At 45.8% G+C, this 18452-nt stretch overlaps 1 protein-coding gene across 1 annotated transcript in view; it reads left to right on the forward strand.

Moving 5' to 3' along the window:
• Nucleotides 1–18452, forward strand: part of UMODL1 (uromodulin like 1) — a 105755-nt gene that overhangs the window by 41457 nt on the left and 45846 nt on the right. Inside the window, exons 2-7 of the mRNA XM_063956687.1 lie at nt 8944–9186; nt 12710–12871; nt 13387–13505; nt 13889–14075; nt 15240–15347; nt 15853–15948. Coding sequence (XP_063812757.1) covers nt 8944–9186; nt 12710–12871; nt 13387–13505; nt 13889–14075; nt 15240–15347; nt 15853–15948 — 915 coding nt within the window. The remainder of the gene's footprint in view (nt 1–8943; nt 9187–12709; nt 12872–13386; nt 13506–13888; nt 14076–15239; nt 15348–15852; nt 15949–18452) is intronic.

Here is an 18452-nt window from a genome sequence, read left to right on the forward strand (position 1 = left end):
GTGGACTGGGCTGGAGAGACACAGGAAGGGAAGGGGAAGGGGGGTTGGAGATGAAGTGACTCAGGGGAGGATGGAGCTGAAGACGGGATCCGGTCTGAAGATCGACACTGTCTTGGTCGACAATGTTTAGGTCGACCACTATAGGTCGACAGGGTTTCTAGGTCAACATGTGGTAGGTCGACAGGTCAAAAGGTCGAAATGAGTTTTCCACATTTTTTTTCTTTTTTTGAACTTTTTCATACTTAACGATCCACGTGGACTACGATTGGAACGGTAAACTGCCTGAAGCATGGCGAGCGAAGCGAGCCATGCGAGGGGACACGGTGCACTAATTGGGGTTCCCGGTCACTCTACGAAGAAAACACCACCCCCAAAAAAATAAAAAATCTCATGTCGACCTTTTGACCTGTCGACCTAGCACACGTCGACCTTTCAACCCTGTCGACCTATAGTGGTCGACCTAAACATTGTCTACCTAGACACTGTTGATCTAATGATCCACACCCGCTGAAGACACAGGGCTAGGGAGAAACAGGGCAGGGCCATCGGGAGGGGTGTTTAACTCATTTTAAAATGTGTGGAGTTAAAGATATGTTTGTTGCTCAGCTAAACTAATTTTACAAAGACAGTAGTGCCATGTAATATTGTGCTTTATTTTTTATATTGTACACATTGATCACAAAATGTCTTTGTAAACAATATTTGCAGTTTTACCTTCAGGGATTAATACAAAAATATACTTGGGGATACTAACTTGTGAGCAAGCCACGTAAAGCTGCCCATGGGAGAAGCAGCTGGTCCTGAGATCTGCACCTGCAGCCCTGAGCATTTTTTTACAGAAGTCTGGTTTTTCCTTTATTGCTCCCCTCCTCCGAGATATAACATACAGTACCTCAACTTCTTTCTAGGTCACTAAGCTATACAACAGTGGGAGAGCGCCAAATTCATCCACCAGTTTTTGCGTGATGCCGGAATGGACAGACATACAGACAAAAATACTGAATATTTTTTTTTGTCTCTCCAGAAGTCCCTAGAAGTATATTTATAAAAAAAAAAAAAGATTACTATGTACAGACACAACTCTTACAGTTTTATTATATGAACAGAATAAGCTGAAAAGATCCTCAGGATTACTGAGTGTATATTTAGACACAGCGTATGCACGCAGCTGAGACACAAGAGAGCCTGTACGATAATTGCACTGCAGTCGTGCCAGTAACTCGGCCCTGGTTGATATCTCAGCACTTCAGGTCATTATAAAGCTGCAAATCCAATGGGAAGGCCATAAAGAATAAGAGTATCTAATTAGCACCTCACGGGAGCCACGGACCGTGGTTGCTGACAGAAGCGCTGGGAACATATTTCCGTCTCATACATGTGTCCTCCAAATAACGGGAGGCAGTGTTATGTTATTTTGTACTTGACATGCTTGTGTAGCCAACCCGCAGTACAGGGGATCGTGTTATAGGCTGACCGAGATTTATATAAATTGCATCTGATCATCTGCGTAGGTTCTCACGGGCACTGAGAGCCTGATTTAGAGTTGCAATTCTGACTGCGGTCAGATCTCACAATGCGGTTCAGTCTGTATATGCAACTCAGAGCATTTACGAGCAACTCGGAGTTGTACCCATCTCAGTTGCTTCACATGTCCGGCAGAATGGGCGCTACAGGGTGGCAAAGGGGTGATGGAACGTGGAAGAAGTGCCCCATGGACATGTTGTAGGCTGATCAGAGGTTAATCTCAGCGTGTATGGAGCACCCAAAATTCATAGTTCCAAAACCAGCCGGATCGGCTCAAGTGACCGCACCTGCTGCATGACACTTATTTGGAAACAACGAGAAAGTATCGTAATGTAATGTGTCCGAATTTCCTATAGTCAGTCTCGAATTGCTGCCACTGTTATCTGACGGCGTATACGGAGACCCGATATCGCCATGACAATCTCAAGAACAGATAGCCACTGCCCTCAGTTGTGTCACTGACCTGGTTTGGGAGTGTTGTGGACTCGGGGCTTCTTCCGATGACAGGGAAGAGGAACCGCCACTGGGTCGTAGTAGAGATGGCCGGATGTAGGTCTTCCTCATGCAGGACTAAGACGGCAGGCGGGAGGCCCAGAGGAATTCTTGAAGGTCTCCTGTAAGACAAGACTTGTAGAAATACTGAAGGCTGGGGTACTGAGATATTGGAGACACTGTGGTATTGGAGGCACTGAGGTGCTGGGAGTACAGGGAGTGCAGGGAGGCCCTTGGAGGCACGGAGGTGCTTGGAGGCACGAAGGTGCTTGGGGCACGGAGGTGTTTGGAGACACCGAGGTGTTTGGAGGAATGAGGTGCTTGGAGGCACGAGGTGCTTGGAGACACGGAGGTAACTGGAGGCACGGAGGTGCTTGGAGGCACGGAGGTGCTTGGAGGCACGGAGGTGCTTAGAGGCACGGAGGTGTTTGGAGACACCGAGGTGTTTGGAGGGATGAGGTGCTTGGAGGTAACTGGAGGCACGGAGGTGCTTGGAGGCACGGAGGTGCTTGGAGGCACGGAGGTGTTTGGAGACACCGAGGTGTTTGGAGGGATGAGGCGCTTGGAGGCACGAGGTGCTTGGAGGTAACTGGAGGCACGGAGGTGCTTGGAGGCACGGAGGTGCTTGGAGACACCGAGGTGTTTGGAGACACCGAGGTGTTTGGAGGGATGAGGCGCTTGGAGGCACGAGGTGCTTGGAGGTAACTGGAGGCACGGAGGTGCTTGGAGGCACGGAGGTGCTTGGAGGCACGGAGATAATTGGAGGCACGGAGATAATTGGAGGCACGGAGGTAATTGGAGGCACAGGATGCTTGGAGGCTCAGGATGCTTGGAGGCACAGGATGCTTGGAAGCACAGGATGCTTGCAGGGACGAGGGAGCTCTGGAATCACAGCTTCCGCAGGAGAAACGAAGATACTCAGGCACCGGATCTCTGCCTGGTATCTGATTTTAAATTCCCCGCCCTAGCCTGATTGGCGGAGCAGGCAGGTGACGTCAGACCTGCTCCGCCTCCTTGCCCTCGCTTGTGATGGCGGCGTCCTTGCTTCCGGGAAGCCGCCGGAGAGCAGCGCCGACCCGCCGCTGAAGCCGGAGACCGTCAGGGGAAGAGAGGCGCCGGGCAGACCAGGCCACCCGCAGGGACAAGCGCGGTCGCCGCTGCCCGAGGTTCGTGACAAGTTGTATTAAATCAATTGCAAACTCTTTAACACATTGGGGCGATCCTGAGGTGGATACAACTACTGTAGTATCTGTGCCTTTATACCCCTCCCCGGCCTTCTGGCTGGGGCTTATTTATTTACGCACTAGCACTTATTTTTGTTTTGTAAGTCACGTTCACAGTTTTTTGTTGGGGTTTAGGTGAGACCCTTATGGGCCACACTCTCCCCTAGTTGCTGAGGCCCTCTCCTTTTGGGGAGGGCCAGACGCTATTTTCGGTCCCCAGGGGGAAGCTTCGGGACACAAGAGAGTCCCTCTGTGCCTTGGCAAGGAGGGACCCACAGACCCTTTTCCCCTCAGTAGGCCTTTCGGCTCTGAGGGGTTGGGGAGTAACGGGGCCCTTCTCCTTTTGGAGAGGGTCCAAGATCCTATGCCCCCAGCACGTTTGGCACAGACACTGGGTGATAAAGCACCGCACCTCGGGCTTCAAGAAAAAATAATAATAATCTGTGCCTTTGTGCTAATACCGCTATAAAGCCTTTCCCTGTTGTATAGCCATGCGTCAACAATGAGCGTCTGTAGACACTGAAAATACCGCAGTGCCATTTTTAGGGCCAGGACAACCGTGCAATCATACGGGGCGCTGGCCCACGGCTACTGTGTGCAGAGTTGGTGGCGGCCATTTTGGGAGGAGGGGCATTTAGATGGAGCCCAGAGGGAGGAGACAGACAACAGCACAGAAGTGCCAGGAATGTGGCTGTGGAAGCAGTAGAGGGAGCAGACCTGGCTAGTAGCAGCAGCAGCATGAAATAACCCCTGACAATGAGCTGGACCAGGTACAGTGCCCACTTTAAGGGTCATTGTGATTATTGCTAACTGAGGCATGGCGCAAGGGGCATTACTGTGTGGGGTATAACAAGGGGCATTACTGTGTGGGGCATATGGTGCAAGGGGCATTACTGTGTGGGGTACACTTTGGTGCAAGGGCACTAAGGTGTGGGGCATAACAAGGGGCATCTCTGTGTTGGTCATAATATGGTGCTAGGGGCATTACTGTGTAGGGAATAATATGATGCTAGTTGCATTACTGTTTGAGCCGTAATAAGGTTAAGGTAGTAGTCCTGCAAGACCACGCCTATTTTAGCAAGTCCACGGCCACTTCAGCAAGCCCACGCACCTTTTTCTGGGGGGGAAGACACACATATTTTTTTTTTAGTTTGCTCTGGGAGCCAGATTGTCTAGAAACAGCCCTACTTGTACGCTGTGATATCTAGAGATGTGCACTTCAGTTTTCCTGAAATATACGAACACACCCAAACTTAGGGGTTCACAGGAATGGGAGTCGCATTACGTAACATTAAGTCAAATAACGGAAATATACCGTATATACTCGAGTATAAGTCGACCCGAATATAAGCCGAGGCACCTAATTTTACCACAAAAACCTGGGAAAACTTATTGACTCGAGTATAAGCCTAGGGTGGGAAATGCAGCTCTAGCTGTACACAGCCCTCATAGTGCCAGATATGCCCTCATACTGCCAGATATGCCCCCACAGTGCCAGATATGCCCTCATGCTGCCAGATATGCCCCACAGTGCCAGATATGCCCTCATGCTGCCAGATATGCCCCACAATGCCAGATGTGCCAGATATGCCCCACAGTGCCAGATATGCCCTCATGCTGCCAGCTATGCCCCACAGTGCCAGATATGCCCTCATGCTGCCAGATATGCCCCACAGTGCCAGATGTGCCAGATATGCCCTCATGCTGCCAGATATGCCCCACAGTGCCAGATGTGCCAGATATGCCCCACAGTGCCAGTTTGGCCCAGTTACTTACCCTCCGTCGCTCCCGCGCTGTCTTCTGAAGGAGGGACAAGGAGGCCACAGCGCGGCTCTCCTGTGGCTCTCCTGTGTCTCTCCTGCGTCTCCGGCGGCAGCGGCATGTGTGTGTTAAAGGAAGTGCCGGTTCGTACAATTCCTTTAACACACACACGCCGCTGCCGCCGGAGACGCAGGAGGGACACAGGAGAGCCGTGCGCTGTGCCCTCCGTGTCCCTCCTAAATACTGATTCGAGTATAAGCCGAAGTGGCTTTTTCAGCACAAAAAAAAGTGCTGAAAAAGTCGGCTTATACTCGAGTATATACGGTAACTCAACAGCACAAACATAAAATCACATAAGACTGACACCATAAAACCGCATTTCGTCACCAGCGATTTAATCACTCATCTGCAAATCGCTGAAGCATGCTACAGTCGTATCCACTTCTATGTCCCTATCTAAGATGCTGTAGTGATTATGTTCCATGACACTCGCTCGGGCACGGCTTATAACGATGGCACCTTGCAGAGACACAGGTGTTCCATGCGGGTTGGGCTATGTAGAAGAAATTAATGAGCTACCATGGGATGCCCCGGGGGAATTTTCACTGCTGAATCCAGTCTTCTGAATCTGCAAGACAAGAAAAACAAACCTTCAATATCGCAGGGCTGTATAAGCCGAGGTCTGAGATTTCATTTATTTCATACAATTATTGTGGCAGCTCCGTAGATGAAGGGAAATGGACAGGAAAAGTCTCCTTTACACGGTCACCCTCTCTTTGGCTTTAGGACTGGGGAATGGACAGATCTTTGGTGAGTATTTATTGCATACATTGAGGCAACAGTGAGGTGATTAGTCTATGAAGACATTGAGGATATTGATCTTTCGGTATGTACTAATGATATAGAAGGACTTGTTATTACCAACTGCAGTATTACGTGGTTCTGGTCAGGTTTTGTTGTCAAGGTCTGTGTTGGACCTGCCATCAATCCCAGCAATGGCAGTGTAATGGAATAAACTTTGTATTGAGGAGAGGAACTGTATGTGTAAGGTCAGGACAGTGTACAAAGTACATGTTCTCAGTAACTGTATAACAGCATGAGAAGGAGCTCTGTTACCTCTGAAGACAAGTAGGCACCTAAACTTTGGATCATCCCTGGGTGTGCCACAGATGTCACAACCCTGGTCTTCAGCCATGGCAATGGACCATATTGTTCAGGATGTTCCTACTGGAGAACTGAAGATGGGTAAAGGGCACTTTTTGTCCCCACATAAAACTACAGCGGAGTTTTTGAAACAAATGGAAATTTGTCAGAGTGTCTTATTGTCGAAATTCTCTCCCTGAAGTATAGCAAAGCTGGATTAGTGTAATAATAACTGACGACTAGGGCTTGGCTGGCCTTAGGAGGCCCAAATTCAGATCCATGTGACAAGCAGATCTGCTGAGTACAAATACACATTCACCACTGCGATGCTAGATTCTAGGAACCCCCTTCCCTGCAGCTGTCCATTGGTCCCAGGAGCCCAGGACCTTCACCTGATACCTCCACATGACATTGACACAGTGTCTAAGGTTCCAAGGTCATTCAGTACTATTGAATCCATGTGTTACTAAGTGCACAGGTCAAAGCAGTGGACTTCCATGAAGAACCTCATGAACATCATATGGAAGGTTCAGGGGACGTTCAGAGAATGGAGGGTCCTTTTATATATAATTTTAAGTGATCTGCTATGGGCATTAGTTTTTATTGGTTTAGCCGATTTAAGAAATCTGTACTGTGAGCGCCCATGGTTTAAGATCCTCCAAGTGCTCTTGTATTGGGAGATGTGTAATATAAGTGTGGTATATTCTTCATTCGGGGGTAGTAAGCAGAGGTCTTTGCACTAGAGTGTGTGCAATGAAGCTGTATAGTCATGTGCGGATCAAGGAGATCTGAAGTAGGGCCTAACCGGTCTAGGGCCTCATTTAATTTCTAGGTGCATGAAATACCAGAAGAAAGGAGAAGAGCAGGCAGCCCCCACCCCCACCTTGCCTACTGCCCCCTCTCCTAAGAAAGATAAACTAAAATTACAAAATGGGCAATTTGATACCTTTGTGGCCAGAATGAATGTCTTGGTTTTGTTGTTGTTTTAACTGAGAATATTACTGTAACTGATTGGTGTACCCTATAAATATATATTTTTTTCGGGGGGACAGGAAAGGCTACCTTTGGCAAAATACTCATTTACTTAGTTATATATTTCTGTCATTGCTTGTGAGGTTGTTCGTTGAAATTCCATTGATAGAGACTTTGTCCTCCATTAAAGCCCACACCATCATTATACTCCAGGAGAGTTGTTCAATAAACACACATTGGTATCGGGGGACAGAAAGAGCCCCAGGGGAATGAATAATGGTCCGAAGTCCTTCCTTCTATTAATTCCAGTGCTATGGTCATCATTGGGAATACACTAAGTGAGATGAGGTCACTACCAAGTAGCAAAACCACTGCCACATGAGACAAGTTTGCCAAAGACTGCTGGAGGCTATCCAAAGACAACTGAAGAGAATTTGGTAGATGAGAATTTCTGGCATAATTGAGAAACAATTTGCTGGGAGAAAATGTGTTGCAACTCCTGGGGGCTGAGTAGACATGGGAAGTGATACTGGATGGACAGTAGGTGGCGCTGTGTTTGAAGTTATGGCTGTTGTGCAAGGGTACTCTTATTACCAACTCATTGTTAATCCTCCAGTTTATGTTATGTAATGAAGTTTTACCCAATCAGCTTACAGTGAAGTTAATCTCACATTCCACCCTCTGTGGATGCTTGAGTAGAGGAGCCTATTCAGCATTAAAGTGAGACACTGCATTGCAACAAAATATTCTGTTTCTAACATAAATGGTGGTGGGGCGTCATGGCTTTGCAACCTCATGTCAAGAAATATAGCCCCAGAAGTTATAGTTCTGTACAAAGAAAGAACTTTCAAGTTTTTCTAGACCTATGTAGGTTTGATCCATGGATACAGCAGACATTTATATGAACATCACTTCTGCTGGAGGATGTGCTACCTACCACCAGTAAACTTTTCTACCAACTACAGTATATATTAGGCCAGGGGAGAACTGGCGAGGAGAAGAGGGTTTGAGCAAATTAGGAGAGCCGTATACTTTATATCCCAGAGAGTGGGCATTTGGTCCTGTAGCCAACACATCCACCACCGTTCAGTTACTATGTATATCCCAATATGATATATCCCATTACAGTAAAGCACCTCTGTCACCCTAATTCCTGATGCTTTGTTGGATGTATCTCCACAGTTCTACAACCTCAGGGCACGGTGTTATTACCATTTGTGGACATACGGCATGAGTATCAAGAATTGCACTGTTGGTGGTAGCACTTGCAGATCTCTCCGTGCTCTGTGACCACCAGGCACTTGAATAGAATCGTTGGGAGACCGCTTGGAGCTCTAGCATTGTTACCGCCTGGTCTGTGATTGTGAGGGAGATGTACTAAGCATTGGAAAGTGATAAAGTGGAGAGAGATAAAGTACGAGCCAATCAGCTCATAACTGCCACTCCTGCATACTGTGTTTGAAAAATGACAACTAGGAGCTGATTGGTTGGTCCTTTACCTCTCTCCGCTTTATCTCTCTCCAAGGCCTAATACATCTACCCCTGTTTCTGCAGGATACTGACCTATTGTAGGGGCCCATTTATAAATGAGTGATAAAACTCGTTGTGAATGATAAATGGAGCTTCAGCCAATCAGCTCCCAACTGTCATGTGTTCAGCTCCAAACTGTCATGTGTTTGAAAAATGACAGTTGAGAGCTGATTGGCTAAAGCTCCAGTTATCATATGCAATGCGTTTTATCACTTGTTGATAAATGGGCCACGTAGAGTTTTGTACGCAGGACTCCAGGTATCAATAAACAGCTTTTATCCTCTTTTATTTTGTGCAGACAGTATGATTTCTCCTGCAAGTTACCATGTCTGCAACCAGTCAGTGACGGTAAATGTCTCAGTACTGGTTGCTTTCCAAAAGCCACGGGAAGAGAAGGTGCTGTGCATGGGATGGATCCCCTGGAAGTTGTGCACCAGAACGTTTTACCAAACCGAATACCGGACGATGTATGTACCGGAGACCACTATTGTTAAGCAGTGCTGTGAAGGGTACGAGCTTGTGGGCCATTACTGTGCCATGTGTAAGTAACATCACATTATTTTATTATTATTATTATTATTATTATTATAGTTTTTGTTGTTTTTAAAGCCTCTTTAACATTCAGTGTTTATTGTTTCACTTTGTGTCTCACTTTGCGCTTAAGACGTGAATATCCTACTGTCTCCATGTGCAGTGTCGGCCTGGAGCATGAAGGGCCCATCGGGGGAATACAGTGATAGGGGCCTATACTTAGGGGTGTGGCCAGTCTCCAGATGAGGTGTGGCCAGCCTCCACAGAGGCTTGAAATAAACCATATTTATGTTGCAGTATAATGCAACATAGCTAAAATGTGCTGTATAATACAAGTGCACAGACCGGACCCCTAGAAAGAAGAGAACCAGACCCCTAGAAGAGGAGGTGGGCCCACCTGGGGTTTCCCTTGTACCCCTGCGGGCCAGTCCGACTGTGTCCATGCGACATATTTTAGGCAGGTTGAGCATAACAACGGGCACCGAGAGGGGGCAGGTACTTTCTGGGGTCCCGAGTATGAAGGGAGGCATAAGCATGCAACCAAGATGGCACAGCCACACTCGTTTGGTATGCACCACTGGACACAGCTTCTTCAAAGGGCCCCTCAGTAACAGGCTCAGTGGATCCTTTGGCAGTCCTAAGCATAAGTTTGTGCTGGATTTACAACTAGGCACATGAGGCCTAGAGGTGCCACTAGCTGGAGGCGGCACAGAAGTCAACCTGCAGTCATTAATTCCTTTATGAGGTTCAGCTGCATTGATAGCTGTTTTTAACACAAAGGGTAGGCTCGTAGGTCCAGGGCTGGTGGTGGATTTCTGAGGAAACCCAAACATTTTCTTTTAAAAATTGTAACTATTTCTATATTTTTAAACATAATGGAGCTTGCGCAGATCATAGTGATCTGTGCAGCGCTTGTCTATTGTTTAGCTTCTTTTCCACAGTGGCTTCAATAGAATGGAACACACCACAGCGGGTTGTCATTTCAAAACTGCCGGGGATCGACGGGTGTTTGCGTTTAGACATCAAAACCGACTTTTAGGAAATGCTAGTAATTGACATTGAAACAGCCACCAATTGATGGAGGTTTCTGGGCGGTTCTAAATGACACCAACCCTGCTGCTTAGTAAATTTTGCTCAAGAACTCCACCGTATTTTTTATGTCACTAACATTCCTTAACAAAAGAAGTAGTTATAACTTTAGACAGTAGGTGGCAGTAGAGCTGTATCTAACAACACGCACATGTAATAAAAAAAAATACAATAATATAAAATATGAGTAATAGCGATAAGGTCATGTATTGTACACACACATATTGTAAGAATGAGCAGAATATTTACATTTGTACCTGTATATAAATTTTTTTGAATCATGTCAAGTTTTTACGTATCTAATTACATACCAATAATAAGGCCTATTATTCCATCTGAGAAAAGTAATCGTAATTAAGAAGTGAAATAGTTGTTATACTGAAACAGACATATTTCACATCATGAAGACCTAAATATTATATATATATATATATATATATATTTATACACACACACTGCACACATATGCTTTTATATTCTTAACACATGTATAAATAGCAAACCCCATAGTAGTCGTGTCTGATACATGCACTGATGATATGATGGGGGTATAGGGGAAACTGCCTAAGCCCCTGATGATGTGAGGTGGGTATAGGGGGAGACTGTCCGCCTAAGCCCCTGATGATGTGAGGTGGGTATAGGGGAGACTGTCTGCCTAAGCCCCTGATGATGTGAGGTGGGTATAGGGGAGACTGTCTGCCTAAGCCCCTGATGATGTGAGGTGGGTATAGGGGAGACTGTCTGCCTAAGCCCCTGATGATGTGAGGTGGGTATAGGGGAGACTGTCTGCCTAAGCCCCTGATGATGTGAGGTGGGTATAGGGGAGACTGTCTGCCTAAGCCCCTGATGATGTGAGGTGGGTATAGGGGAGACTGTCTGCCTAAGCCCCTGATGATGTGAGGTGGGTATAGGGGGAGACTGTCTGCCTAAGCCCCTGATGATGTGAGGTGGGTATAGGGGGAGACTGTCTGCCTAAGCCCCTGATGATGTGAGGTGGGTATAGGGGAGACTGTCTGCCTAAGCCCCTGATGATGTGAGGTGGGTATAGGGGAGACTGTCTGCCTAAGCCCCTGATGATGTGAGGTGGGTATAGGGGAAACTGCCTAAGCCCCTGATGATGTGAGGTGGGTATAGGGGAGACTGTCTGCCTAAGCCCCTGATGATGTGAGGTGGGTATAGGGGGAGACTGTCTGCCTAAGCCCCTGATGATGTGAGGTGGGTATAGGGGGAGACTGTCCGCCTAAGCCCCTGATGATGTGAGGTGGGTATAGGGGGAGACTGTCCGCCTAAGCCCCTGATGATGTGAGGTGGGTATAGGGGAGACTGTCCGCCTAAGCCCCTGATGATGTGAGGTGGGTATAGGGGGAGACTGTCTGCCTAAGCCCCTGATGATGTGAGGTGGGTATAGGGGGAGACTGTCTGCCTAAGCCCCTGATGATGTGAGGTGGGTATAGGGGAGACTGTCTGCCTAAGCCCCTGATGATGTGAGGTGGGTATAGGGGGAGACTGTCCGCCTAAGCCCCTGTGCCTCATAGAAATGACATTCCCTGCACTCACTATAGCTACTGCCCTATGCTATAGAATAGGCACTGTTGTCAGGATAATTTCTTAGCCCAGAATATAGTCTAATCAGTCAGATCCTGGCTCAGATATTTCAGGTGTGTACCCAGCTCTACAACTGTCCGGAACAAATTCACCAGGCTGTTGCAGGCCAAAAGAAAACAATGAAACCGATGTAGATGATAATAATGGGTGGGATGTATCAAACATCACAAATTGAATGCGATGCATACTGCCACTTACCTACTCGAGTTTATTAAAGCCATATGTATGAAGATTTAAGCAAAAGACAGCTCCTCTTTGCAATGCGTGGACTTCTGGGTTCATCACTTCACCTGCGCATACGTGGCCGTCAACCTGCACACGTGCAAGCTGCTGGGGGATGGGTGACAGAGGGTTCTTTTCAGAACTCTCTCTGGGGACGCATCATGTGAAGAAGCTCATAGGCTTCTATAGGCAACGCCATCTGTAGATGGCACTGCCCATCACATTAAAGTTCTGGAAAGTTTTGCTTTCAAGCTCCGGAAAGTTTTGCTCTTTCCTGCTCTGGAAAGTTTTGCTTTCTGGAGCTTGATGCATACTGCAGCCCCATAGCATTCTACCTCACAGTCTCCGCGATGGGCATGTTAAGGTAAAACTCGTGTAGTTTGTAAATCTGTTGTTATTTATGCTCTTTGCCCCAGATTTATCAAGCCTTGGAGAGTGATAAATTGCATGGTGATAAAGTACCAACCAATCAGCTCCTAACTGTCATTTTTCAAACAGCCTATAACATGGCAGTTAGGAGCTGATTGGCTGGTACTTTATCACCGTGCTATTTATCACTCTCCAAGGCTTGATAAATCTGGGCTTTAGTAATGAATATTGTCTTCTGTAACCTGCAGCTATGGAGAGATCTATCTCATACACCTCAAGACCTGGAAAGTGTCCCAGTGCTAATGAGAAGAATTTGGGCTTCAAGTGCACATTGGACTATGATTGTCCTGGACTCCAGAAATGCTGTATGTCTTCCAATGGGTCTTTCTGTGCTTCTCCGGGACCTCTAGGTCAGTGCCTCATTAGGTTTGCCCTATGGTTGTCTACATCAGAATTTTCCACCACCCCCCGGTCTTCAAGAGCCATGTTTCTGTCTGAGTTTTAGGTGTTTCTTCTGTATCTCTATTAACATTGCTCAGGGATCTCTAATGATGTTGCTCATCCTTCACCAATGATGTTTCTCATGTCTTACTAATGAAGTAGCTCATGCCTCATCATTGATGAAGCTTGTGCCTCCCCATTGACGCTACTCATGCCTTGCGTTCATGTTGTCCATCTCCCCATATTCACTCTTCCTGTTGGTGAAACTGTGTCACCCATCCGAGCTTTAAAATGATGTTATATCCATGTCATTCATTCAGTTTCAGTCCTATATAGTTTATAGAGCCTCAGTGACATCTCTTGGTGATGTTCCTTACTACACCATTTATCTGATCTTCACGCTCCCTGGGAGCAGAGGCTGAGACCTTAATTGTAATGATTAATTCGACACTAACCGTGAACATCTTTTCTGTGTTTCATGCAGCTCCGGGCGGGAATACAATGTACTGGTACAACGGAACAATCAGTATAAAAATGGCCTTTGATGAATTGATTCGATTAGATGCGGGCTTCGTCAATCACACAAGATTGCTACACTCAATGGTCTGTAGAAGAGCTAGATGTTCCAGCATTGTAACCCACCATGCACCAAGAATGCCATTACACCTAATCTCTTTTTAAAAAGACTATGTATTTAAAACATGATATCATAATACATAAACATTATTATTATTCTATTAACTCTTCTTGGTGTGTACTAGAAGCTCACTGTATGTCACCTATAATCCTGGACAACATATGAATTACACAGGTGACGTGGCTGGCTAACTTCAGGTCTGCATTTCATCTGGTTTTAATAAGCCACAGAATTTGTGTAAATCATAGGTGTCCGGGATTAAAGGGATATTACGGTAATCCTATTTAGAATTCTTATCTCTGGCCTAGTGCAATTTAAGGTGAGTGAATGACATGTCTACTTGTTGCAGGTAACTGGAGAGCTGTGGCCACTAGAGGCAGCGGTTTACCACATCTCTACCAGGCCTGCAGGGGCCTTCTCCGTCCTTTCCCACATCCTCATTGGACTGAACGAGTCGCATTCACTGCCGGACATTACATCGATGCTGAGCAGAATCGTGACTCGTTTACCAGAAGTGATCGACATACAGATAGCCGGTAATAGCGTAAAGGAACAGCGTACTAAAATGTTACATTTTTTTAAATCATGTGCGATATGTAACAATAAAAAAAAAAAAAAAAAACCTTTGACGCTGTTCTGATAAGTAAAACTGCTGTAAATAAATAAATTTACCTTATAATTTACTGGTGCTACCGCCGCACTGTTATATGGTAATAGGTATGAGAACTGCAGTAATTGTACAGCCGCTGTCCTTCTCAAATAGGAAAAGCAAATAGCAAGCCCAGCAAATTTCTCCGGCAGTAAGCCTTTAGAATACAGGAAAAAACAGGGGCAGATTGGCCACAGGGCTCACCAGGAAGAATCCTGGTAGGCCAACGTGTCTGTGGGGCCTGTTTTGTTGTCATGTGCCCCCACCCCCACATGACAGGCAACTCACCGCACTCAGTACACTGCATTGCCGCCATTTATTCTGCTACTCCACCTCTGCAGTACAGCGACTCTGCCATCCAGTGATGCTGCCATGGCTACACGGTATGTTATACCTCTTGTGCTGCCCATGTCGGGCCACTTCTACACAATGTTACAGGGCCACTTTTAGGTCCCAATCTGCCCCTGGTCTCAGACACTAACGTCAGCATAACATGCAAGGAAGGCTGCAATTGTGTACAATAAGGCCCTATGAGGAGGGATCCTGCCCCCCCTCTACAGACCCCACCCCCTCATCAGATCACTGCTCTGCTTCCATAAATTTCCTGGGCCGCTTTTCCATCCCAATCCGTCCCAGGGAAGAAAGATCTATCCCTGCATAAATTCATCTCAGAATCATCCCCATTACCTTCTATAAGGAGCATTCCCTCATCCACAAATGCGCAGCAGGGCTACATTGTCTTCTGGGGGTAAATAATTGCCCCAAGAGGTGTTTCCCCAGACAGTTATGACATGGCATACTCCACAATTTCCTATAATCTGCCTGAATGTTAGTGGCTTTATTCTGTAGAAATGGACATCACTGAAATCTACAGAGAATCCGTTACAATAGCGCAACTCACTGACCTAATATAGATTAGGATCTCTTGGGGGGTGTTCCGGAGAGCTGGATATAGATTGGTCATGTCTAAATAATACATTTTTGACCTTTGTTATTGCAATGTATAGTGGTATAAGAGGGAATGGGCAGTTATGAGGTTTTGTCTTGTTAGATGTGAATTCTCAAATGTACCCGGATCCAGGCGGCTGCCCACCAGGTTCCTACAACTGCAGCAGTGAGCACCAACCAAACTCTACCAAATCACCTCCAACCAGACCAGGTAACGGCTATTAGTTCTAATGTTACAAATGTAACATTTATGTACTAAATATGCTGATGACATCCACCATAAGACTCATCCATCACAAGACTCATTCATCACAAGACTCATCCATCACAAGACTCATACACCACAAGACTCATACACCACAAGACTCATACACCACAAGACTCATCCATCACAAAACTAATTCATCACAAGACTCATTCATCACAAGACTCATCCATCACAAGACTCATACACCACAAGACACATCCATCACAACTCACAAGACTCATTCATCACAAGACTCATACACCACAATACTCATACACCACAAGACTCATCCATCTCAAGACTCATCCATCACAAGACTCATCCACCACAAGACTCATACACCACAAGACTCATACACCACAAGACTCATACACCACAAGGCAATGACAAAGGAAGTATTATCTATGTCCAGTTATTAATGTAATGAGTTGTGTCATTACAGTGCTTATAACCCCTTCTTCATGTGTAGATATTGTTCCAGCTCCAAATCCACGTCACTTCCCTGGCTCTCTGAGACTGTTCCCAGCTACAACCACGAAGGGTAAAGCAGTGGCACCCTCCTGTTGTAAGTATATCTCCATTCTTATTCTATAGATAAACATTAGGCCAGAGTGACGCTGTCTTAGAAAGCAGCACCCAAAAGAGGGTGCCAGCCACCAAGATATATATGAAAGGAAAGAGAGAAGGGGGGCGAACAGCGCTACATAAAATATTAGGTCAATATAATTAGATACTACTAGCCCGATATAATAACATATCATATGCAAGTAAAATTATCTAAAACATTGTTGCACAGAGGTTTCTAGATATTAGAGATGTGCGCCTGGCCATTTTTCGAGTTTTCGTTCAGTATTTTTCATGTTTTGGTTGTGGATTGGTTTTGCCAAAACCACCCTTGTGTATTTTGGTTTTGGTCCTAATTTAAAAAAAATAAATAAATCATAAAAACAGCTAAAATCACAGAATTTGGGGGTGTTTTTGTTCCTACTGTATTATTAACCTCAATAATACCCCGTTCACATTGCCATTACTGGGTCACACCCCGGAAATTGGATATGGGTCCTTCCCGGGTGTGACCCGGCATTGGACCTGAGCAATGTGAACGAGGTGGCTTCCCGACCCGTCAATATGCCAGGTCATGTTGCCATCTAGGGGTGGGGCCAGAGGTGGTATCAGGGGCGGAGGCAGCACTGGAGATGGCATCATCTCCGCGCCGCCTCTCCCTATGCTGTGAACAGGTGCCAGGTCGCATCGACCTGGTAAACCGTTCACACTGCGCCTGCCCGGTCATTACCCTTCTTTATTCCTGGGTTGAATTACCAGGTCAGGCGACCCAGGAATTCAGCAGTGACCCGTTTACACTGCACAGTGACCCGTGTCGACCCGGCAAAATATTGATTTTTTTGTGCAGTGTGAACGGGGTATAACATTCATTTCCACTCATTTCCAGTCTATTTTGAACACCTCACAGCTTGCAATATTGTTTTTACCCAGTTTAGGCCAAAAGGTTACACCGAAGTAGCTGAGCGACAGAAGTGGGCGGCACAAACACCTGTCACATCTAGGAGTGGCACTGCAGTGGCAGACAGGATGGCAGTTTTATAAACTATGCCCAAAAAATGCTCCAAAGAGCACATAATGCAAAGAAATAAGGTTCAAGATGGAATTGTCCATGGGCCCTCCTACCCTCCCTTATGTTGTATATTAAACAGGACATGCACAGTTTAACAAACCAATCATTTCAGCAACAAGGACCGTCACTTGTGGCTGAAATGAATGGTTTGTTTGGGGCCACACAAAATTTTTTTTTGAAGGACTTCCTCCATTAAGTAATTGCTCTGAGGACATTGATGATGAGGGTGTTAATTACATTAAAATCTTGTACAATAAATTTAATGTCTTCGCCGCAAATGACGTAACATGGAGGAGGTGCCTAGATAGCTAACATTCCCACCTCTACTAAATTTGGCCTCACAAATGGAGCAGATGCTTTCATAAACATTGTCAGGATTGGGGTAAAAATAATCATACACCCAAGAGGTGACTTTTTTGGTCTTATGCCCAGGCATCGCAATGGCTTTCTTTTTATCACGGTCAAAAACTGCAGCCACCGGTGGCTGACTTACACAAACAACATCATCATCAACATTATTGCGAGCAGGGCCTTCCTACCTATGTCTGTCTGTTTTTACCCAGTTTTGTTCAATTACTGTTGTTCTAATTGTAAAGCGCAACGGAATATGCTGCGCTATATAAGAAACTGTTAATAAATAATAAATAAATAAAAATAAATAAAACATTATCATCAACATCCTCGCTGTCAGATAGTACACACATATCCCCCTCATCCTGTCCCACTTCCACAGACGAATCCTCAATTTGTATTTTGTCCTCCTCATCAGATTTATCACCATCTTTACTTGTGCTGCTCCTCACATGTGCAGATGGTTCAGAAATGGTGGAAGGAGGTGAAAGAGGCTTCTTTATTAGGACAGTGTGAGAAATGTCAGCTGACATGGACACTCCTAAACGTTCCTCAAGAATGTCTGATGGTTCTGATTCTTATTGCGTAGTTTGTCTTACTGCCTCTGCAGCTTTCCTTTTTCTTTTTTTTCTTTACCACTCTAAGTTTAAATTATTTTACATAACCTCTATGCCCCTGGGCATCTTCCCTAGCAGATGACGTTGATGGACTTGCATTGTCAATGTCATGACTAGTGGCAGCAGCTTCAGCACTAGTAGTAGCTTCCATTTCTATGAACACAAAGTGGGATTGACTTTCACCGACAGCGTCGCACAAATGAGTCAGAAATATATATAAAAAATAATTATGTACTGCGGTTGATTTCACCGACAGCGTCGCACAAATGAGTTAGAAATGTATATAATAAATAATTACACACTGCGGTTGACTTAACCGACAGCCTCGCACAAATGAGTCAGAAATGTATATAATAAATAATTAAACACTGCGGTTTACATCACCGACAGCGTCGCACAATACGTTTATGAATAGGAAATAATATACTGCGGTCTGACTGGCAGTGTCACAGTACTTGTGAAAATAAA

This window comes from Pseudophryne corroboree, chromosome 2 (genome assembly GCF_028390025.1).
Source record: "Pseudophryne corroboree isolate aPseCor3 chromosome 2, aPseCor3.hap2, whole genome shotgun sequence".
NCBI classification, from domain to species: domain Eukaryota; kingdom Metazoa; phylum Chordata; class Amphibia; order Anura; family Myobatrachidae; genus Pseudophryne; species Pseudophryne corroboree.